The 25,905-nt window shown below is 36.9% G+C and overlaps 1 protein-coding gene across 9 annotated transcripts in view; it reads left to right on the forward strand.

Annotated features, from left to right (window-relative positions):
- Nucleotides 1–25,905, forward strand: part of LOC117400384 (poly(rC)-binding protein 3-like) — a 311,376-nt gene that overhangs the window by 123,959 nt on the left and 161,512 nt on the right. For all 9 annotated transcript variants that reach the window (XM_059022802.1, XM_059022803.1, XM_034000260.3 and 6 more), the window contains exon 2: nucleotides 36–107. In XM_059022802.1, coding sequence (XP_058878785.1) covers nucleotides 79–107 — 29 coding nt within the window. In that variant the 5' untranslated portion in view covers nucleotides 36–78. The remainder of the gene's footprint in view (nucleotides 1–35; nucleotides 108–25,905) is intronic.

Genomic DNA, 25,905 nt, shown 5'->3' on the forward strand with positions numbered 1-25,905 from the left:
TCTTAAATTAAATCTATTTCTTGTTTATCTTTCAGATCTTGCAGCGTTATCTGTTGGCCAGCAGAGAAAGTTCACTGTATGAAGATCTGCACGGAGTTCTGCTTCAGGTGTGTGAATCCAGATCACGTTTCTCAAATGATCTTGGGCATGACAATAAACTTTGCATAACTGGCAGCAGAATTTATATTGTGATATTCTGGATTGGTATTAGTTGTTGGCAGCGAAGATGCATATCTCCGGTATTGGCAATACAGTGGAGGATCTTGTGCTGTGTTTGTGATTTATTTTTTAACCTGTCAAGCCAACTGTAATGAAATTTAAAGTTATCAGAACCTACCAATCCGTGCATGATTATGTAACTCATTTTGAAAGTTATTTGTATCCAATTCACTGATGTCACTTCTATACATATTCTGGTTTGTTTATTGACACTTAGTACTTTAAAGGTCAATTTTAGCAGCACTTTCCTGACGTACCTGGTTCTGTTGTTGCTGCTTAGGAAGACGTGCTGAGTGCTTATTTGATATGAGGTCTTTCAAATGTATCCATTTGAAGTTTATTCAAATTTTGATGGAAAGGGAAAGCTTATTCTAATAAATACTACGCCCTGCTCGCTGGGGTGTCTAATAGCAGCCTCACTAAAATTCAATTTGTCCAAAACTCTGCAGCCAGAATTTTGTCTCGGTCCCGCTCAAGAGATCACATTACTCCTGTCTTGGAGGCCTTGCACTGGCTGCCTATCAGGTTCAGAATTGATTTTAAAATTTTAATGCTGACATATAAGGCTCTTCATGGGCTAGCTCCGACTTATCTGTCAGATCTTTTATCTTTTTACACTCCCACTCGCAACCTCCGCTCTGCTGATCTCAGACTGCTGTGTGTCCCGCCTGTTCGCCTGCGCTCTATGGGTGACAGGGCCTTCTGTTGTTATGCCCCCAAATTATGGAACTCAATTCAACTAGAGATCAAGGACTCAGCTTCTTTGAGTGCTTTTAAAGCTAATTTAAAGACTTACTTTTTTAGAAAGGCGATTTTATTATTTTTATGATTGTTTTATTTCCTTGTGCTTTTTATGTATAATCTTTGTATTTTATTTCTGTACTATTAATTGTGAAGCGCTTTGAGATGATTGCTTTTAAGGGCGCTATACAAAATAAAGTTTATTATTATTATTATTATTATTATTATTATTATTATTATTATAAATGGAGGTAAAAACGTGGCTGGGGCATTTCAAGTGTTCTGATTGTGTAGCACAGTGTTTTTTGGTTTTTTTTTGCATTAACCAAACAGTGCATCATGCGGTAAAGCCACTGTTCAGTATGAACACAATGCTGTATCTCGTCACTGTTGTTTCTTGCATTGTATTGCCTTCATGTTTGTACTGTAATGTTTGTAATACTCTGGCTGTCCACAGTACAAAAGTACAGCGTTCCATGTTTAAATATTTACATAGTTAGGTCAGTATACTACCCACGGTGACACCTGGATCAGAATCTGGCATTTCATAAGAGAAAAGGCATGGGAGGTCCTAGCTTATTCGTCAGTTGAATGTAGTACCTGTACTGGTTTATTGAGCTCCAGTCACATTAGGTCCCTATTTTTACCAGTTTTTCAGATTAACATCATTCTTTGAAAAATGTTACCAAATGTTTCAGTCTTTTTTTGTATTAATGTAACTTAAACTTTTTTTTTTGCAATTGAAAATGTGAGGCACAACAACAAAAGAATCATAGTTGTATGTAAGCATTACATAGATATATAGATATATAGATATATATCTATATTTAGATATATACTGAATTTGAACTTTTTCACTGAATTTGAACTTTTTCTACAAAGGTATGCTCATTACAAGAGATCTAGCCTTACAGAAAATTAACTTCGGCCTACCAACCATTAACAGCCCCCAGTATTTCCAGAAATGAAAATGCAATGTATTTGGATGATCTAGTACAGGGGTAATGAAGAAATGGTATTACATAGAGGTAGCGAGGATCTGACCAAATTGTCCTGGTTCAGACAATTGTGCTGTCTGCTATGCTAAGAGTGGGAGCTCCCAGCTGGTTTTCTCGTGCAGCCAGTAAAAATGAACCTGCTGCCCCCATTGCTTGTAGACCTTGTGTACCCCTCCCTCCACCAATGAGAGTGCGTTTATGCAGTGAAAACTATTCTTTTTATTAAGAGCTAGCTGTCCAGGGTGGATAAGATTATGTGAAATGCAATTGCAGTAGCATTGTTGGATTACAGGGTAAACACAACCATGTAATAACATGGTAATAACAGTGTAACTATCGGTGGTTCATGCTCTTACATGGTAACTAGCATGTAAAAGTGTGTAATTGCATGACAATGGTCTGTGTCATGGTGTTACCATGTTATTGCATTAGGTAACAGCAAGGCCTGTTTTAGGTAATTATAGAGTAGTTACTGTTAGCTTGTACACAAGTGTAAGGGCAGGAATCCTTGATAATTACCCACGTCTATTTATACCTTGTTATCTAAAGTGCTACCACCACGATTGTATGTTGTTGTAATACACCTGGTTGGTTGCACTATTGAAGGCTCAAACTGCTTCTCATAATTTGAACCAATTAAAACATACACTTTTTGAAACACATCTGTACCGGTTTATACTGTTTAGTACAGCTGTTCTAACTACACTGAATTGACTTGGGGTGTGTTTAATGTTAGAAATATGAACAATTTGTCATCAGGTTAAAGACAACAAATCAGATAACAGAAATTGTTAGCTTGTATTCTTGTTGTACACAAACCCATGCAAATTCAACAATTGTGAATAATGTGAAGGTCCGTGCTGAAAAGCAAGCAGTGTTCGCATAGCCAGTGGCCTGTGAAATAATGTATTAATCAATTGCTGCTTCCTTTTTTCACATAACAGTCTTTCACAAAACTAAACAGACTGGATAACTCATAGAGACATTCAGATGTAATGAAAACACTTGTGCAACCAGTGATTGATTTACTCTTGGTCTCAGCCTGAGTAATAGCAAGACAGGCTTAAAAATTATCTACTGCTGGAACTGTAAAGACATTTGGACAAACTAACAAAAAATAAAGAAACCATAATATTGTCAATTATCAAACTAATTACCATTCACTAAAATTCAGTTTGCTTGGGTAAAATAAAGTGATGCTCTCCTGGTTTTTGCAGTAGATAATTAGTTTAATTCAATGTGCGAAAGCATGCAGATAATAAGAAAGTAATGCAAAACTGTAGCTGTGAAATTATTAGCGACAATAATTGATGCATTGAGAATAATTTATTATTTATAGCAAAAAAAAAAAATATTACAAGTATTCTCTTCACAAAAGCCTTCAAATGCAAAAAAACATGCATGTGCATATTATTGAGGCTCAAAATAAGGCACCAGAACAATGAATGTTTGAGGATTCCAAAATAAAAACTATGGTATCGATATTTGATTAATCAATTAATCGTGAAAAGTCTATGACACAAATGTATAGACTAGGAGGAGGGACTGTTATATACTTGTTTGATTAACTGAATAATGTTTTCATGAAACTTTCCCAGACTTTTTGCAGTTTATCAACAGTCTAGACCAGTTTTATGAATACCAAACTGTATATAATTTCTTTAAAGAGTAAGTAGGGGGGTTTCAGAAAAATATAGCGTTATACGTCCCCACATGTTGCAACAACTGTTTAAATAACATACCTATCATTTTTTTTCATTGTTAACATCCTGACAATTTTTTAGACTTAATATAACTTTAAAGTCTGTTTCAAAGCTCTTTTCAAAGTGTCCGCTCGAGTGCACTGGGGTTTGAGATCTGTTCTCTAAATCACTGCAGGAAGAGCGATTTAAAAAAAAAAAAAGTGCTCTGGCTTTTCTGTTCCGTACCACAACATGGATCATTATTGCTGTGTTACCTGTTTGACAATGTGGGCAATAATCCTTACACTATCAGTGCACTAGAACAGACATTTTGAAAAGAGCTTTGAAACAGATTTTAAAGTTATCAGTGTAAAAAGTTTTCAGAATGTTAACAATGAAAAGAACAATGACAGGTACGTTATTTGTGGCAACACTTACTCTTTTTAAATAGTTAACCCTCTATTGCATGCCTTTTTATAAAAAGTGTATTCCTCTTGTTTCCTGTTATTTAGGGCTTTCTGAAACTATATATATACAGTGCCGTGAAAAAGTATTTGTCAGATTTTCTGCATTTTTGCATATTTTTGACACTGAATGTTATCAGATCTTCAACCAAAACCTAACATTAGATAAAAGGGACCCTGAGTGAACAAATAACACAAAAAGTTTATACATATTTAATTTATTTATTAAAGAAAGTTATGCAACACCCAATGCCCCCTGCCACAACATCTCAATGGGGTTTAGGTCTGGACTTTGACTAGGCCATTCCAAAACTTAAACTGTTTTGTTCTTCAACCGTTCTGATGTAGACTTGCTTGTGTGTTTCGGATCATTGTCTTGCTGCATGACCCAGCTGCGCTTCAGCTCACAGACGGATGGCCTGACATTCTCCTGTAGAATTCTCTGATACAGAGCAGAATTCATGGTTCCTTCAATGATGGCAAGGCGTCCAGGTCCTGATGCAGCAAAGCATCCCCAAACCATGACACTACCACCACCATGCTTGACCGTTGGTATGAGGTTCTTACTGTGGAATGCAGTGTTTGGTTTTCGCCAGACATAACGGGGCCCATGTCGGCCAAAAAGTTCAACTTTTGACTCATCTGTCCATAGAACATTGTTCCAGAACTCTTGAGGATCATCCAGGTGCTTTTTGGCAAACTTGAGATGAGCATTCATGTTCTTCTTAGTGAGCAATGGTTTCCGCCTTGCTACTCTGCCATGAATCCCATTTTTGCCCAGTGTCTTTCTGATGGTGGAGTCATGAACACTGACCTTAGCCGAGGCGAGAGAGGCCTGCAGATCCCTTGATGTTGTTCTAGGGTTCTTTGTGACTTCCTGGACGATTTTCCTCCTTGCTCTTGGAGAGATTTTGGCAGGATGGCCACTCCTGGGAAGATTCACTACTGTCCCAAACTTTCTCCATTTGGACAATATAGCTCTGACTGTGGTTCGGTGGAGCCCCAGAGCCTTAGAAATGGCTTTGTAACCCTTTTCCAGACTGATAGGCATCAACAACAATATAATTGACGTAATTGACATAATTGACTGAAAATATTTATCTATATAATGTTTTACATTGGTTTTAAGTTTACTCCCATTGCACAATGTAGCTTTCAAGCAACATATAGTCAGCATCTACTTTCCAGTAAACTTCACAGTGTAGCTTTGAGGCAACAAAATCAAATTAAAATACAGGCAGAAATTAACAATATATCAAAACACAACTATGTGTGTCTTTGGTGTTTCATAAACATAAAAAATATGTGTTGTATGTATCAAGCCATCAAAAAAGACATTAAAATGTTAAGTTTCTCACTTCATTAACACACCATGTGCTTTTGGGGTCCAGCTTCCTGAAAGGATGTCCCACTTCCTCACATTGCATCATACTGATCCATGGTTTTATGGGATTGTAAAATATGTTGCCTACAAGCAGCATTATGCATTGAAACTTAAATATTTTTATACCGGGGGGTGATAGTGACAAAGTTATATTATGTTGCCTTGAGGCAACAGCATGCAGGCTTTATACTGGTATTGATTTTCTTTGCCACTAACCATTAAAAGAAATGAGTTGGTGACCACAGTGCCTTTGGAGCCTGACAGCAAACCCTCAAATAATAATCAGAAGGAGGAGAAACATTTAGAAAGAAAGGAGTCCCTTGATATCAAGAAGTAACAAGCCAACATGTACCTATTATGAATTTTCTGTGGTTTGGTTGAGATGTTCAAATGTAACACTGTGAAAGGGTAGCGTTGTTGGCAGGCTGGTTACCGGCAGGAGGGAGACTCAGAAACAGAGAGCTGCAGTTAAAGTGTGGAGGCGCACCTATGTTTACAAAAACAAAACAAACACTGGACCGGATAAACAGTTTAAACAAAACAAAACATCTGAACAAAACACTCCGTACTAGTAGGCTGGACGTTTGCCTTCACTGAACCCTCTCTTTTCAAACTCCTCCAACAAAGGGTTTGGCCTCTCTTTCATGCCATGTGGCTGGGACTTGATTGGTGATCTATTATTCAATCAAGACCCAGCCACATTCCCCACGTAGAATTAACCCCACCCCTTCCAAACTTAAATTCAGAATAATTCAACTTTATTTAAATACAACAAAAACACACAATTTACATGTAGCACCAAGTGGTATTACAGTGATTTCCACAGCTTACTCAAAAGGAAGGAAGGACAGCATATTTACTGTATTAAGTCAATAGCTTCATCAGAGGCAACGCAAGACACTACAGGCACCAGGGCCTACTGCATGTGTCCACAAATGGCGTATCTTAAATAAATATAATCCAAATAAGAATGTGTTAATAAACTGGATTAATACATTTTAACTGAAGGGACTCAGCCCAGGGTACTAGGAACCGTTTTGCAGTAGTGTCATCTGCTGTTAAAATAATTAGCGTCAAAGCGAACGTCGGTGATTCTCCTGGGATGTCTGCACTGCCGCTCAACCGAACAAACGGTGGGAGAGTTTGATCTGATTTGACAGACCTGGTCTAGCTGTGGGAGATGAAAAGGGAGGTGGAAAGGAACCACTGCTTAAAGCTTGCCAGCAGAAAGGGGAGGGAAGTGATTGAATACAAGATAAAAAAATATATATAGCAGATTCGAATATAGATGTATTAAATGTTTGTGATTTTCTTTTGTCTGCAATTATATTGTGTTGTACAAACAGTACAATGAAATATAAATAAATCCTGTATATGCTGATAAGTTAAGGTACTGGGTATGCAATAACACACTAGACATCATTAATTACGTTTTAGGTGCCTATGGTGCATTATTCAGGCTATTAGTCAGCTCAAGAGGAGACGGACAGAACTTATGCAATACACAGGCCCACCAGATCAATGCTAACTGGTCTTGGTTGTACATACACAAAATAACAAACACAGGCTTATTATTATTATTATTAATATTATTATTATTATTATTATTATTATTATTATTATTATTATTATTATTATTATTTTGCAAAAAAGACAAAGACTAGATAATCAAGTCTTATGTTGAGGACAGATTAAGAGGTCATGGATGTACTGTATGCTCCAGATGAAATTATGTCATACTAGATTAATGTCTGAAACAATTTTGCTGGATGCCAGTGAGATCCTTCTTTGTAAAATCACAATTGCCAAGGGGATTCCAGTTCTGTTTAGACCCATACATCTTGTGAAGTAGACATGCACTGCCAGCAGTGAAGCCCATTGAGATTAGAAAGGAAACGATGCACAGCTCCTTCTTTGCTAAGGTGGCAAGAGAATATTCTACCACCATCTCACTTCTCCAGTAAAATACATGTAAGTAAATGGATGTAAGTACAATTTTCATTGGGCTTTTGTGTATTCTCATATAAAAAAATACTATAGTGTTGTCCAAAAACACTATTGTTTCCTCTAATGACTTTAGTATATTCTGCAGTATGCTGTAGGAAACTATAGTGTTTTTGGATGATTCCCCAACTGGTATATCCTGCAAAGTCCATTTTGTGTAATTTTATACTGTTCCTATTAAATGGAGACAGTACATGGCTGTACTGTCTTAAAATGCACACAATTCTGTGTGTGTCCTCAGTGTCACTGCTCCACGTAGGACTGCTGTGGCACAGCCAGTATCTTGGGTTTTAAAATTGTACTTAAGAAACAGCCTTGTTCATATGCTGCAGTGAGCTGCCTAACTCCCAAGTGTGAGTTTGGAAGCTGGCAGCATTCCTTTTTCACACATGACTTGTTCTTGCAGTGATGGAGCTGTCTATTTGGGAAGGACAGAATGCATGTTTCCATGAAGACCTTGGGTTTTCTGAAGTATGTCCCCATTCTCTTAGTAACATGTGTGGGTTTATTTGTTTGTTTAAAAAGTATGTTTTCTCAGGTTTTAATATGGATTTACCTTTTATCAGTAGCAGATATCCTGGTCTTTATGTAGAATAACTTTCCATTTCCAGTATGGTCTATAACTTCAATGTGAAGAAAATAAAACTTTGTGATTCTTATAAAACACATAAATATATGCATACAATATTTAGTTTGAGCCTGTTTCTCGCTTTATAACAGTATGGCCTTTATTCTCAAAGGCAGTCAAGTCGTCATGAGTGTGATTTCTTTCTTTCTTTCTTTCTTTCTTTCTTTCGTTCTAAAAAAACACCAATTGTAATTATAGAATAGTTTATTGTTGCAGGTTTGGTGACTAGTGTGTGCTAAAAATTTGATTTGCAAAAGAGCTTTAAAAATGTAGCCATAACATTTTAATTTTACTTTTAAAAATGGTGCAAACTGATTTCACCATATTCAGCAGTTTAATTTAGGCTTCAAGATACACTTTATTTTCCATTCATTAAACCAGAATAACCCACTAAGATTTAAGTATTGTAGTTATTCCACAAAGGAGGATGGACAAATATGGGTTGTTTATGGCTATCCTCATGAGTGAAATAAACAAAGCACCCCACAAACGTTAATGGATTATTATGTTTATATAAAAAGTTCAATTTATGGAAAAAGAAAGTGTATGTTGAAAAAGCTTAATTTAGCAAATAAACTTCCTTAGATGAAGCTGCAAATCTACTTAACAATGCAGAGTAATTTGGAACCACTTCAGGTCAGTTAACATAAACAGTTGAAAAAGGGAATGAAACTTAGAGTTAGCCACTTCAAATGGTGTTTTCTGAGTGGTTCTGCGGCTTCCATATTTGGCTATTATAATGTTCTCTAAATCTGCCTTTACCTGGCTTTGACCTTGTCTGGAGTATCGTGACAGTTTTGGGACAGTCTTCCTCAGTCCATTCAAATCATGTGAGTGATTTGTCAACTCTGCTAGTCCCACCTACTCTACATACAGTATATTTAGACAGAGAGAGAGAGAGTGGGTGAGGATAATAGAGTTGAAAGGTTATATTATTTGAATGGCATGATGATTCTTCAGACAAGTTCAAAGCAAGGCAAAGGCAGATTCAGAGAAAAAAGGTTATAACTCAATATTGGCTTGGTGGTGACGTCAGACCAGAAAATAACACAGGCTCTGTGGGTTGAAGCGCTGATGCGCGTATTTAATTTGTCACGAAATCCGCGGGTTCAGATTTCCTTACGTACTCTTTTTATTTGCTCAGCACACACTCTTATCTCAGGGGAGACGTTAGGAGGACAGAGATGGTATTACTCCTAGTGGGGTATTGTTCATGCACTGGACCCGCAATATATCCAGATGACTAATATAGTACTCAAGAAATTGACAAACTCATGTATCTAAAGTGTTTTTTACAAATCAGAGTATGATCAGTACTCCTTCGGTTTATTAACGGTTAAATATTGGATTGAGTAGCTACAGGCTACTTCATATCTCCAGCTGACAGGCGTTCTGGGCAGTCCAGTGTCTTAACAGATATTAACGTTAAGACTTTAATACATCTTTATATATTCGTGCAGCCTGCAGGCCTGGCCACGACCACGACACTAAAAAACACCCAGCAGCCTATTTCAGCACATTCAACAAATGTTCTCCTATCTTCTAAACATAGTGTGAGTCCCTTATAGCAATACATGCAAGACATGTGAGATAAAATAGTAATTGATTAATGCTTCCCTTTAATATAAATCATAAAGGAATATGACTGTTTTCACCAGGCAAATGAAACTGAGTTAAATCAGCTCAATTGTGTTGGTTGGCAGAAGATGGACCACCTTACCCTGTCTGGGATGAGTGTGGTACTCCATTGTAATTACTTTGGAGTTAAATAGGTTTTTCGTATCATTGGAATACATGGGACGCCTCAATTAAATCCAGTCATTAATCTGGTGAGACAGCTCCTTTCTCTTTTACAAATAATAGTTTTCAAAAGATCCGGACTAACTTTTCAGAATTAATAGGTGTCATATACTCAATAAATTCAAAACTTCATATTTGTCTAACTCCAAACTTTATGATCTCACTCCTTGCTTTCCTCCGAGCCCCTCCTTTATCTGAAAAGTTAAGTGAACCAAAGTTCCCTGGATCTTGGTTTATAATATAATATAAAAACACTACTGTTATAGGTGCATGCAAAACACTATTTTTATATGTGTTATATATAAGAGATGTTCTTAATATGTGACATCATCTTCTAATTGATTATATTTTGCTAAATTAAAGGTATGTTTCTTTTAACCTCATATTGTTTCATCATTTTGTTAATGAGTCAGTTTTAATTCCATATACCATTGTCTAACAGAGTATTTGACAAAAAGATTGTCTCATGCAGTATTTAAGTCAATTAGTTTCACTAAGTTTAAGTGGTAATAGTTTTCATTAGAATTATTTATCCCTTAAAAGATGCACTAACCAGGCTCTGACCTGTAACTGACTCTTGAGTATATGCTATTGCCATCAATTTCCACAGTCTCTTGTTTTTTCCAAAGCCAGAGTCTGTGCAAACACTTTTTAGATATATGACCTGTCTGTTAAGCCATAAACCTTAACACTCCAAATCTATAAGACGTGCAGCTTTTACTGGCGTGGAATGTAAGAAGACCCCCTCCTTTCTCTACAGCACCGTTTTCACTGCAGCAGTTTCAAAGAACCACATTATAAGGACTCCATCTACCATCATTAGACAATAGTATAGTGGATCAACAACAAGGTACATTATAGTATATTATTACAAACTTAACACAAAACATAACACAACATCTTTTATATTCTATAATTCAATGGATATCATAATGTCTAGAGGTCTTGTTGTTCAATAAAATAAAATACTGCTCCAGCTTTTAATCTTCTTATTAATACAGTAAAGTCATGAACAAGCAATAATACTTGTCAGTTTTTAAATAATATGTTTTCTTATTATAGCAAATACTTAAAACATACTATTAATCTTATGAAATCAAATAATTAGTTTTAGTTTCAAATATCATGCTGTCTAAAAAGGGGTTGATCATTTATTTTATTAATTTATAATACCTTCGTGTCTAATTCCTATTCTTTGATCACTATAAACTATAAACAGTGTCAATTAGCACTGAACCTATAAATGTGGTATTATAATGATAAACTTTCAATTAATTTACTTCAGTTTAACAGTTGCTCCTAGAATTTATAATATCACTTTATTTCTTTGGTGATTCCCTCTAAGATTTAAATCCAAATACAGGCCAGTATAACTGCATTCGACTCTTATATTTTTTATAATGACTGAACTAGGCTTGACCCTGTTCTTTGTTCATACAAAATCCAGCCGAGACAGGTTACGAGACATACATTTTCAGAGAGATGTTTTTTTCTGGGTAGGATAATAAATGCAGATGTAAGACCCCGTCACAGTAGAAAGGGAAAAAAGGACCTTTTGCGATTCCCTTCTAAAGGTTTTTATTTACAGTGCCAAACACCTCCTATGCTTATCACCTGCTGTTTCTTTTTTGTGTTGAAAATGTCTCTAGTGTTGTTGTTTATGAATTGTGTAGAGCTGATTGCTGAGTTGCTTTGTTCATCCATGTGTTGTGTGTCTCATCTTTCGCTAGTCATCAAACTCTCACCATGATGCCATTTTAAAGCTCCTCTACTCTCAGCAGGCACTTTGATAGCAAGAGACCCCCCCTCCCCCCCAAAATAAAAATAAAAAACAACTATAAACACCTTTCAAGTTTATAATAAACTATTAAAGATGTTAGACTGTGTAATTTGAGGGAATGTATAATGTATTACTTCCATGTTTTGTTGTTATTCGGTATAAGAAATTCATATGTAACTGACCCATTGTTTTGTCTACTGTATCTGTATTCGAAGGTTCTGGAAGCTGGTAGAGCTATGTGGGCTATTCGTGTTTTTTGGTCCCATTCAGAGCCATAGTAATAAAATGTTGCTTTCAAATTAAATACACAGGTAAGATGAAGTCAAACATGCATCTGTCCCATTGGATAATGTGGGATTTGTAAGGTGAATGGAAATGTGTTAAATTTAGGCTTTATTTTCTTTTATTGTCTCAATCCAAATAAAAAATATTTAGATGCAAAAGCTGTAGCCATAGCTGTACCATCTCTCAGCAAAAAAATAAATATGTAAAAACATATTTATGTAATAGTTTTCAAGTAAGGACGTTTAATTTTACGATAACCATTAAAATATTTAATTCGGTGCACTCAGTTTATAAGAATCACATCCGTCCCAGAAGATTTGATTCTTATAAGTGATTGATTCTTAAAAGTAGGCCAGTATGATTACTGTGGTGAAATGGTGCAGAATCAATATGTTTGTTTGAGAAAGATCTTTGTTCCCTGCAGTGTAATGGGTTGACCACTGGATGTCTTGAGTTCCCGCATGTATGCATATATATATATATATATATATATATATATATATATATATATATATATATATATATATATACTGTATATATATGGGGTTTAACCAGTGGCGTGCAATGACTTTTTAGCAAAGCATACAATAACATTTAGATGACAGATAAAAACATTTTCTTATAATGTAGGCTACTAATAGCGATTCAATTAACCAAGTACCACAGACCCAGTCACAATTGTACACCGCTTCGCTGAAAAACTATTTTGGTTTTGGCCTTCCATTTTTTATAATTTATATTTTTGTTGCAAAGTCTCTTGCACTAAATGGATATTTGAAGTGTGATTTCTGAACTCGTACCATAAGGTATAAACATTGTATCTTGATTGTGTATTTAAAAAAAATATATATTAATGCTGGTTGTTTTATTAGCCATAAAGTAGGGATATGTTGACACGTACAAAACAGGCCACAGCAGCCAACGCATTTGAGCTGCTAATACTGTTGACTTGTTGTACATTTTGTTTCATTAATAGCTTGCATTGAGTATCTGCTACTTACTATCACAGTGACACACCTACTGTACCCTTGCATACCACACTCTCATAAGAACTATGTTGACTCAGAAATTCACAGTATTTCTAATGTGAATGGAGGTAAAATTGGCATGTGACTTGGTGGTCCGGTCAAAATGTACTTGCGGTCTGGATTCGGACCAGAGTCCTCCTATTGAATATCCCTGTACTAGACTTCCCTGATAAACGAATGGCACTCTTAGACCATTAGAGCCAGGATCAACTGTACATATTAACGTTGCTTACATTTCCATGGTAACATTCCTATATAGAGTGAATAGGTATACTACACACACTATTTTACCTCCAAATTTTATTCTCTAGCTATAGCCAACAAAATATATCCAATGTTGAGTTGTTGGTATATAGTACACACAGGCAGCATGCATATACACAACTTATCTAATACAATTATTATATATTCTATCCATCTGTTTTAAATGAGGGAACACAATCGCATGTAAAAAATTGAAAATAATGCAGATTCCACAAGATTAAATCTGCATATTGTTTTAACACAATGTTAAGGTTTGTAGCAACTTATGAACACAACTAATGGTTCTGAAATGTATATATTTAAAGCAAACATACATCAGTAGACTATTAAATGCTTTCTTGCTTCACATTGTACTGTAGTCTATAGCAGTATCAGTGAAAAAAAAACTGGTACATACATCAATAACATGAAATACAAATGTACTACTTTTTGGCAACGTATCATTTTCTGACCTTACACGGGTCACATTTTGGTACTTGTACCACATTCTGATGATGTACCACTTTCTGGCCCTACACTGGTATACTAACTCACTCTCTCAGAATTAAAAACCTAACGCACCTTCCCTTCAGTGAAATTCCATGTAAATTCCAGTTTATCCAGATACTAAATATAAGACAGCATTGCAAGATGTTTTTAAAAATATATTCGACACAAAATGGAGTGAAACTGGGTTATTTTTTAACACATTGCTGTACTGCTGTCTTTAAGGTTTAATTTATATTGGGTTTAAAATCTGTTCATTTTTTTAAAATTAATATTATCATAGGTTGTCAGAGCATCATTTCTATAGTAACTACTACCTATGCTGCCATGTGATTAACTTCTCCTGCCTTTTCAGTTATTACGGGAGACTAAAAGCATATTTTACTGGTAAATTGGATGCTATTAAAATGTTTGTTTTGATCTACTGATGATCCAAAAAAGAAGCTTGCATATTTTAATAGGCTAGCATCCCAAGCAGCTATGACTCCATCGATCAGGGATTAAGGTTATAAACAGGGTTAGACTAATTAATTTGCCATGGGGTGATGTTTCTATTTGGGGTCCTAACATATATAAAAAGGTGGGGCGCCTCTGCAAAGGTCTGACCACTGTTGTAGGTGTGTCATAATTCTGAACAGTGGTGGTGTTCTTAAAGTAATTGCACTCTGTGGACTGGCTCTAAGCTACAAAGCCCTGTGCGAAGCCACTTGCTGTGAAGATGTTTCAGATCTGTGATTAGTTCAGTCAGAAACCAAATGGCTAGTCAGTTGAAAGGTGTAGTTCTGTTGTGTAGTTACCGAAGTATAATATAAATGGGGCTTCTGTTTTTCAGGTTTTATTAATTGTATTTTTTGGTGCTTATTTTTAGCTATTTTCGAGTTTTATGTAAATCGTTTTTTTTCGGGGCTTTCGTTTTTGATATATTGTATGTATTTTCGGTTACTTTTCAAAATGCTTGAGCATTTGTTTTTTGTTTTTTTTCTGTCAAAATATGTATAGTAACTCGACAGTACTTGCACACTTAAGTTGTACCTTCTTTCCTTTGCTGTCTTTCCTATGGTCACGGGCACATTCTTCTGGGGTTTTTGTTTGTAGGCATTTTTTACATTTAGCCACAATTCTGTTTTAAATCCTCTGTAAATCCTCATTCCTGACTGTAATCTTGTTTTTAAATCACGCGAGCAGAGTCTCCAATAGAAATGTAGGAATGTGCTGTCACTCAGTAGTTGGGGCGGGTTTAAAGTATTCAGAACAAATCAATGATAGATACAAGTCAGGAAGGCAGGACATTGCCCAGCAGCACTGGGAAATGTATTTATTATTATTTTTGTCGTAGGTTTTATTTTTGAATGGGAAAAGGGTAATGTCAACGTGAATAGATTAAGCATTTCTACAGTTTTTCCGGTGTTTATTGGCTATCCACCAATTTTCATTTTTTTGTATCTGGGGGTGTGGCAAAGTGGTTAACAGTGTACAGGTGCAGGTGATCAAGAAACAGACAATTATAATCCAGGTGCAATGTTGTTTAATGGGTTTGTAAATCCAGTGCCTGATGGCAAAACAAACCGTAAACAATAAATGAAGCCAAGTAATACAGTGGCATGTATTACTTAAATTGTAATCCCTGGGTTTGTCCCAAAATAATAGTCCTGTTCTTTATACACCCACACGAAACACAAAACACATACACAAGTCCGTTAGTGAGTGAATTAGTGCTCGTGGTGCAAGTACAGTTTATTCGTGATACAAGTGCAGTGCTGTTCCGGGTTTGTGCTGGCCCTTGGCGACAGCTCTGGAACGTGTTAGCCGTCTACTAATAACAAGAAACAATTAGAGACAAAACAAACAAACACTCACGATACTTTTTTTTACACAAATCACAGGTTCTTCCAGGTTGTTCTCCAACCAAAATGAAGGAACAGATTACGTCGCTTTGTCCCCTGTTTATACCGTCACACATGACCCCTTAGTAAACGATTGCAGCCGCTCCGCCAGATACCACCGAGTTATCCGGGCATTGCTGTCCTTCATTGTGCTTAACCACTTTAGTGGGGCATGGTCATTGACAAGATCAAATTTATGTCCCACCAGGTAGTATCGTAAAGAGTGAGTAGCCCATTTAATGGCCAAACACTCCTTTTCGACCATGGAGTAGTTGCGTTCCCAAGGGAACATCTTTTTACTGATGTACAATATCAGGTGTTCTACCACATCTGACGCATCAGTGTGGAGGATGAATCTCTTGGTGAAATCAGGTGTGCTGAGAGTGGGGTCCTGGCAAAGTCTTTGCTTAATAGAATCAAACACCCCCTGACACTCTAGTGATCATTTAATTAAATTTGGTGCACTCTTTTTGGTGAGGTCGACTAAAGGGTTAACCACTGTGGCATACTCTGGGATAAAGCGGTGGTAATAACCAGCTAATTCCTGTAGCGGCCTTATCTGAATCTTGGTTTTGGGGATCGCCGCATCTACCAAAGCCTGGGTTTTGGTGACAACGGGTTTCACCCTTCCATTCCCCATTAAAAATCCTAAATATTGAGTCTCTGTTTTGGCAAACGCACATTTTCCCAAGTTAGCTGTCAGCTGGGCTACCCTTAGAGACTGAAGGACGGCCATAACCCTAGCCAAATGCTCTCACCAGGTGGAGCTGTAAATAACCACATCATCAATATACGCTGCTGTATATTCATGATGTGGGCGTAAAACCTGGTCCATCAGTCTCTGAAAGGCAGCAGGCGCACCATGTAGCCCAAACGGCATGGTTTTGAAATGAATCAGCCCTTCAGGGGTTGAAAATGCGGTTTCCTCTCTAGAACTGCAGGTTAAGGGGATCTGCCAGTATCCCTTTGTCAGGTCCAGAGTAGAGATAAACCTTGCCTTTCCCAGTCTATCTAGAAGCTCATCGACCCGAGGCATGGGGTACGCGTCGAACTTGGCAATAGCGTTTACCTACGGAAATCAACGCAGAAGCGGTTGGTGCCGTCCTTTTTGGCCACTATCACAATTGGACTGCACCACTCGCTCCTGGAAGGCTCAATCACTCCAAGTTCGAGCATCGCCCATACCTCTTTGTGAATGCCACTTCGTCGACTTTCTGGGATCCGGTAAGGTCTCTCTCATACTGTGACACCTGAGGGAGAGATAATGTCATATTCAACAAGGTTAGTTCTGCCAGGCAAGTCAGAAAAAACATTGCTGAACTCCTCAATAAGTTTACGCAGTTCTCGTTGCTGATCTGGAATCAATTGTTCCCCCATCTGAATGAATTTGGTGCTAGGGGTCGGGCTGTCTAATTTCATAATTCACCTTTCCTATAGCCCGAATCACTTCATATGGCCCCTGCCATTTAGCACAACATTTCGATTCTGAGGAGGGAAACAGCAGCATTACCTTGACTCCCGGTCGAAAGGTTCGAATTAGTGCATTTTTATTGTAATGCTGCTGTTGCCGGTGCTGAGCCAATCTGAGGTTGTCCTGGACCAAACGACCGACCAAATCCAGACGATCTCTTAGTAGGAGCACATGTTTCACTACATTTTTGGACAAACCTTTGTGCTCCTCCCACCCCTCTCTCAGCAGATCGAGGATGCCGCGAGGCTGTTTGTGGATGATAAACAGATGTCCTGATGGGACGTATTTTTTATATGTTATACACTTGCTGTAATGTAGTAGACAAAAAAGTTGGTTCCATGATCAGTCAAAATCTCCTTGGGCATCCCTACTCTGGCCATAATCTGTACTAATTTTGTGGCTATCGCAACGGCACTAGTGGACCTCGATGGAACTGCTTCCGGGTATCGCGTTGCATAATCTACCACCTCTAATATATGCGTATACCTGGAATCAGAAGGTAGCAAAGGACCCACTATGTCCATTGCAATGCATTCAAAGGGGGTGGAAATAATTGGCAGTGGAACCAAAGGGGCAGGGCGCACTTGACCCGGCGCTACTCGCTGGCAGTCTGGGCATGTGGCTACATATTTCGACACATCAGTATGAAGTCCTACCCAACAGATTCAAGCCAATATTCGTTCCCTTGTCTTGTCGGCTCCAAGGTGCCCCGCAAAAGGGATATCATGCGCCAGCCTCATGACCTCCATAATCCCATGTTCTGACACCACATATCGCAAAGTGGTTAACTATATTATACAAATGTTCACTATTTTGACAGAAACTGCCAATTGAATGCACTTTAACCATGTGCCCTGTACAGTTACATAACATACGTTCATATGTATGAACCAGTAAGTGTCCTTTTATCTTCAATTTAAAAAACCTTTAGTGATTTTCAAAGTATGTTCTTCACAAGAGAATAGACCCCAGCATCTCTTTGAATGACGCAGATATTTTACAATAAGAATTTAGTGGGATTTGTATTTAATAATTTTGCATTCATGCGTTTGCACCACGGAGTCCACAGCGTGACTCATCCACTGCAAAATTACATTTTAATATGGGCAGTGTGACATAATGAGGGGACTGCTACTGCCCGTGGGATATGACTGCAGTAATCACTCCAGTCAATCCACTGCCTTCAGCAATCCATGTGTGGCAAAACAGACAGGCCTGCCCAGTCACGCGGTACTGCACAGCATGCTTCAAAATAATTTAGCACATTTTTCAATGCTTATTTACGATGGTCATATTTAACATGCTTTACCATACCTCTCTGGGCTTTACAATGCTTGCCTATAATAGAAAACACACCTTAAATTGGACGTTTCAGTATTGCAGATATGAGAGATGCTAGCAATTGCCAATAGTGTGATCCAAAGACAATCATCTAACACCAATGACACTTTGAACAAAGTGTACAGAATGATTTATCACCCTTAATTAAGGAAAACTAATTAAAATGCTGCAGTCAGGCTGAGATTCACGCAACTAGGTGTTACTTTTATTGCTGAAATGTAAGAGCTGATTAAAAATGTGTCTTAAGTTACTGTATATATGGAATTATTATTTAATTTTACTTGCTGTGGGTCTACAGAAATGTGTTTTCTTTATATTTGATTTTTCAGTTGTGTTATTGCCTTCAAGCTTTTCTGGGTTTTAAAGCTGTAGATGGATGTGTAGAGTACCTATGAGACCACAAAGAACCTGTATGACAGGAAGACAAATGTAGTCTGATATAACCAATAAGCAAAACCCCATTAGCTGTTCACTTATGGACATAGATATAGAAACTAGACTGTTGCTGTTTAACATTTTTTTTTGCTGCAGTAGTAAATACAGTTCCTTGTAAAATGAAAATATTTGTTTCAAGAGTAAGCAGCTTCCAATTAGATTTTTTTTTTACCTTCCCCTTATGTTTCTTATTGCAATCACTCAAACAATTGTTGTTTTGGTCTGTGTTCAAGTGCTTTCATCTGAGTTCATGAGTTGCTCTTCAGTTGTAGTTGCATTCCATAGATACATATAACAGCCAATTAGTAATTTGCCACAAGTTTCTGTAAGAAAACAAGGCCTACTGTTTCCTTAATATCTATTGAGACACTGAGCGTAGAAGCACCAGGCACGACAAGCAATTTCAAGTCACAGTAATCAGGTTTTATTAACATACAAGTAAAAGATTATACAGACGAGAGAGTGCTTTGGTGCAAGTGGTGAAATACAATTTATTCGTGAACAGTAGGGTAGTGCTGGTCTTTAGTGACAGTTCCCGGAATGTGTTAACTGTCTAATAATGACAAATATGTACAATTAGATTGGCAAACAAACGAAACACTCACGGTAACTCTACAGTCCTTCAGTGGTTCCCTCGCAACCATAACCAAGGAGCAGTTCACGTGGCCACATCCCCTTTTGTACCTTCAGCCACGCCCCTTTGGTTAGCGAGTGCAATCACTTTTCCTCCAATCCGTGATTGCCACATCGCCTACTGTCTGGGGCAATGACTTGGTGTACTGTGGCTCCGCCCCCTTTCTAGATGGCCAACTTCCACATTTCCTTGGAATGAATTGCCAGACCATCCAGTCTGGGGCACACTGTTCCCTTTACAGAGGGCCCTCACAAGTCGGGAGGGAGATGTATAACCAATATTCATACTTTCTCTGTCACAGGTGCACATAACACATTAACAAAATGTTATGGAGGTGATTTCTACAGAAACAGAACAATAAAAGCATTCTAACATTTGGAATAGCTGTGACCACATCTTAGTTTCCCCAAGTTTGGTCCTGTATAGTTTGACTGTCCATTCTAACCTGACTGGAGGATAGATAGCGTAGTATACTGAGAGCATACCTTTTTAGATCTAAATTAGTTTAATAGTGTTTTTACCAATTTATATTGCATTTTTAATAATATATGGGAACATTACATGGAAATGGCACATTAATCATTGATACTAGACTAATTTGTGTTGATGTATCTCTCCTAATAGACAGAAGTTTGCCAGTAATTAGATTGGGATGATTTATCCAATGTAACAAACATTTCCACTTCCATGGAATGGCCCCATGGGGTTTTACCCTTCAAGATGACAAAACACAGAATTACACAGTGGATAAAACAAATCCTGGCTTTTTAAGTGAAATTATATTACTTTGAATAACATAGTATTGAAAATAAAAAGACGTTACTCTGCCAGTAACTATGTACAATATAGCGACCCAAAAAAGTACTCGACCACTGCTTGCTTACTAATGGTTTCCTTGACTAGATAATTATCTGCTCTTCAGATACAAATGGTTTAGACAACAAGCCACCTTACAATAGCAGTGTTACCCCACATGTTATCTATTTTCTAGGAAGGACCAACAACTTCCAAGAATAGATTGCATGTTTGGACTGTACTGTGATTAGGGTGACTCATAAAGCTGGTATGACCAAACCTAGTACTGTGGGGACATGTAGGTCATACATCTTTACACAGTTCCAAATTGCATGTCTAATACTGTACATGTCCTGTCAGCATGGTCCCATATCCATACTTGCAAATTAGTTTCCAACAGTAGGGGATTTACCTAGTCTGTACACTTCCTATTAAAGAGCTGATTCGGCTGAAATCAGTTTCCAGTTAATTTGCATTAAATGAGTCATCGTACGACAAACCCCATAATATGTCCCTCGGTTTTACTTACCTTCCAATATTATATTGGATTTCACTTACCTTCCAATATTATATTGGATTTCCATTTGATGAAGACATTAATGTCACAAGTATTAAGGATTTTTTAAAATGAGTTCAGGGTTCTATTATAAGTGGTTGTGTACAATAAATAAACATGTTATCAGTCATGCTGTCACGGTACAGGCCTATATTATGATTAGAACTAATAACACTGAATAGCAATACACATCATTTTCACCTATAACATAATGCATTAAATAGTCTTATAACCACTTATAATGAATAACAGTAATAACTAAACTAAAGTGTTACTGAAATGAAAACACTGAATTGTAAATCACTTTTGAGATTATTTTCTGCTATAAATGTTAAATGAATGGTATCAATTACATTACATGATATATATATATATATATATATATATATATATATATATATATATATATATATATACACAGTACTGTGCAAAAGTTTTAGGCAGGTGTGAAAAAATGCTGTAAAGTATGCTTTCAAAAATAGACATGTTAATAGATTATATTTATCAATTAACTAAATGCAAAGTGAGTGAACTGAAGAAAAATCTAAATCAAATCCATATTTGGTGTGACCACCCTTTGCCTTCAAAACAGCATCAATTCTTCTAGGTACACTTGCACAAAGTCAGGGATTTTGTAGGCATATAGTCAGGTGTATGATTAAACAATTATACCAAACAGGTGCTAATGATCATCAATTCAATATGTAGGTTGAAACACAATCATTAACTGAAACAGAAACAGCTGTGTAGGAGGAATAAAACTAGGTGAGGAACAGCCAAACTCAGCTAACAAGGTGAGGTTGCTGAAGACAGTTTACTGTCAAAAGTCATACACCATGGCAAGACTGAGCACAGCAACAAGACACAAGGTAGTTATACTGCATCAGCAAGGTCTCTCCCAGGCAGAAATTTCAAGGCAGACAGGGGTTTCCAGATGTGCTGTCCAAGCTCTTCTGAAGAAGCACAAAGAAACGGGCAACGTTGAGGACCGTAGACGCAGTGGTCGGCCAAGGAAACTTACTGCAGCAGATGAAAGACACATCATGCTTACTTCCCTTCGCAATCGGAAGATGTCCAGCAGTGCCATCAGCTCAGAATTGGCAGAAAACAGTGGGACCCTGGTACACCTATCTACTGTCCGGAGAAGTCTGGTCAGACGTGGCCTTCATGGAAGACTTGCGGCCAAAAAGCCATACTTCCGACGTGGAAACAAGGCCAAGCGACTCAACTATGCACGAAAACACAGGAACTGGGGTGCAGAAAAATGGCAGCAGGTGCTCTGGACTGATGAGTCAAAATTTGAAATATTTGGCTGTAGCAGAAGGCAGTTTGTTTGCCGAAGGGCTGGACAGCGGTACACGAATGAGTGTCTGCAGGCAACAGTGAAGCATGGTGGAGGTTCCTTGCAAGTTTGGGGCTGCATTTCTGCAAATGGAGTTGGGGATTTGGTCAGAATTAATGGTCTCCTCAATGCTGAGAAGTACAGGCAGATACTTATCCATCATGCAATACCATCAGGGAGGCATCTGATTGGCCCCAAATTTATTCTGCAGCATGACAACGACCCCAAACATACAGCGAAAGTCATTAAGAACTATCTTCAGCGTAAAGAAGAACACAGAGTCCTGGAAGTGATGGTATGGCCCCCACAGAGCTCTGATCTCAACATCATCGAGTCTGCCTGGGATTACATGAAGAGAGAGAAGCAACTGAGGCTGCCTAAATCCACAGAAGAACTGTGGTTAGTTCTCCAAGATGTTTGGGCCAACCTACCTGCCGAGTTCCTTCAAAAACTGTGTGCAAGTGTACCTAGAAGAATTGATGCTGTTTTGAAGGCAAAGGGTGGTCACACCAAATATTGATTTGATGTAGATTTTTCTTCTGTTCACTCACTTTGCATTTTGTTAATTGATAAATATAAACTATTAACATGTCTATTTTTGAAAGAATTCTTACTTTACAGCATTTTTTCACACCTGCCTAAAACTTTTGCACAGTACTGTATATACAGTATACACACACACACACACACACACACACACACACACACACACACACACACACACACAATTGTGGTACACACAACAATAGATCCGATTCTGCTAAAAACATGGCAAAACATGGAAAACCGTGGTAAATGTGTAGTGTAACTGGGAAAAGCATGGGAAAACTGCAAAATGACTGTGGTAAATATTTATAAGGGAAGATTGGGTGGGGGGGAGGGCATATTCTGGTCCACATTCTATAAAGAATAAGATGTTTTTTGTACTTCAGTTTAAAGAGTTTCCTATCTAGAGTTTTGCTCCAGGGCTAAGCAGTTATTGCTTACAGGTTGGGGTTTGAAAGAGTTCATCATGAGGGGATTAGTAACAAGATTGAAAATGGCTTTCACTGGACAGAGTCTAACGTGTTCATTAGTTCTTTTTTTAAAATCTTTGACTTCAAATATTTTGATCTGTTGTAATGAAATGGTTTACAGCAGGGACACGTGGCCCGTTTATTGTCTGATTGAGGCCCAGTGTATCAATTCCATTTCACTTATGAATATATCATAAATATTTTTTAAAACTTTGTCGACTTGCTTTTTCAAATTTTTTGCATAAAAAGCAGCGCACCATTTAAATTCGTACTGCAGATGTAATTGCTTCTCATCAGCTTGTCTCCAATTAATTTCACAAGTCTTCTCAAATGCACAAACCCGCTACATTGAAAGAACCCATTCCCAACATAGGAGGCTTGTTGCTAGGAAAGTGACATCACTGCCTTGTGTCTTTTGCTACATTGCTGCCTGCAACAACTGAACAACTCAACAGCTAAAATAAAAACCGCTTCAGCAAGTAGATTTAATTTGCTTTGTGTTATTGTGCAATGCGTGTGTATATGATAACAGTACGATGTTAATGCTTTGTTTTTAATTGTTTTGTATATTTCTGGTTGTGTATCGTACAGTACATAATAAAATAAACAGTAATTCTAAGGGGAATTGCCTATATGCATATACCTATGTATATTGCAGCTAAGGGTTAAACTCTGATTATTCTTTAGTAATGTGCGGCCCGCTATACACATTAGGTTAAACTAGTTTTCTGGATATGCGGCATCTATGATAAGTTTGGTTGCGCACCTTTGGTTTACAGCATTATTGATATGCAGCATTGTGCCTTTAATTATGATAAAATGCTGTACTAGGGAGTCTCTGAAATACAGACCTAATCCCTCGAATGTCTGAACAACTAATTTTCTTCTAGAAGAGCAGCACAGAAGATTGTATTTACTCATAAAGATGCATAACACCTAGTAGAATTCATCATAGACTAACTATCTAGTGGCTGTGTGACTAGGTTATGAAATATACATACTTTCATCAAGATCTAAACAGATCATAAATATTTTTTTTTGCTGTTCTGGACAAGGATGAAAAATGTATACCAGTATACTTTTCTTTGTTTACAACATTTCACAACATGGTTTTGCTCTTTCATTTTTGCATTGCCAGAGACCATTGCAATGTTTACAACAACTTTTAGCAAGCCAGAACAGTACGTTGACTTTCCATAATGCAATATTTTGTCATGCACTTAATTTATTTTTTTATGAAGTGCGTGATAAAAAGAGGGATGCCTGGCCATTTTGGCTTGATAAACTACATGCCTTACTATTCACTTTGTCATGGCAGAGAAAACAAAAATAATACTAAATATATCTGCAACACAAACACTTGAAACAAAATTAAATTAAATCAAAGATTATCCAGGACCTACAGTAGTAATAACAATTAATAGTTATAGAAATGTTTAATACATTGTACCAATACCCAATAAGTTTGGATGATTTGTCATTAAAAACTGTATGTTACCATGGATTAACAAGATACTATCAGTCTATATATACGTGCATTTTGGGTCACTTTCAAGTTATATTTTTCTTGAAAAACACAGCATAGGTAATTTGTTCAAAAATACTGTATATCAGACTTACAACAGAACTTCTTATACATATATGTCACATTAAATACAAGACAGTAACATGAAAAACTGTAAACAAACCAACTACACATTAATGTGAACCTGATGAAGACATGGTAGTGTCGAAGTGCGTAGTTTTTTTTTTGATAATGTTTTTAAATTAATAGATATTTTTTGAAGAAAATAAATGGCAGGAGTTAAATAATTAATCCTTTTGAAGCAAGATGACAAGAGTGCGACCATGAATGTCTCTACAGAAACTCTTTTGGTAAGCCATCTAAACTGAAAGTTTGCCAAAAAAGTTTTGAACTTATGAATTGCCATAGAGACTCTATTTTCATTATATATATATATATATATATATATATATATATATATATATATATATATATATTTTAGCTCAAAGAGCCAGCTGCCCAACGTTTCGATATGTTGTACATATCTTTCTCAAGGGAGCCTGTGTTTGAATCCAAACATTGGAGGTATTTATAGGTTTTTGACGGCATGACAACTACTTGTTATTGTTTACATTCAAATTCATGATTTATTCTTACATGATGTAATGGTGTTCTATATATTGTGACATCATTTTTACTTCTATCTTTGAATCTGTATTAATTCCAATTAACACTACTTTACATAAACTTATATTTTTATTATGTCATGCAATGCTGGCTCTGAGGATCAGTCTAGATTTGGCCTCCCCAGCGCATCAGCATGCACAACTTTTGAATGAATTTTGTTTATTTATTTAAATGTTATATATTTATTGAAGTTAATTAGTTCATTCTTTTCTGTTGAGTCCCGCTGGCATAATCGTGTTCAGTCTATTTATCCATTTACTTTCTTTTATTCTTCGATATGTTGCATTGTCTAATTTGAGCTGTTCTAATACTACAAACTTTACATCATTTATGTCATGTCCCTGACTGGTGAAGTGCTGTACTATTGGTTCATTCATTTTTTTATTTCTAATTAATGAAAGGTGGTTCTGAATTCTTTTATATAAAGTAGTTCCAGTCTCTCCAACATATTTGATTTCATCACATTTTTCACAGGCTA

The sequence above is a fragment of the Acipenser ruthenus genome, chromosome 4, assembly GCF_902713425.1.
Source record: "Acipenser ruthenus chromosome 4, fAciRut3.2 maternal haplotype, whole genome shotgun sequence".
Taxonomy (NCBI): Eukaryota; Metazoa; Chordata; class Actinopteri; order Acipenseriformes; family Acipenseridae; genus Acipenser; species Acipenser ruthenus.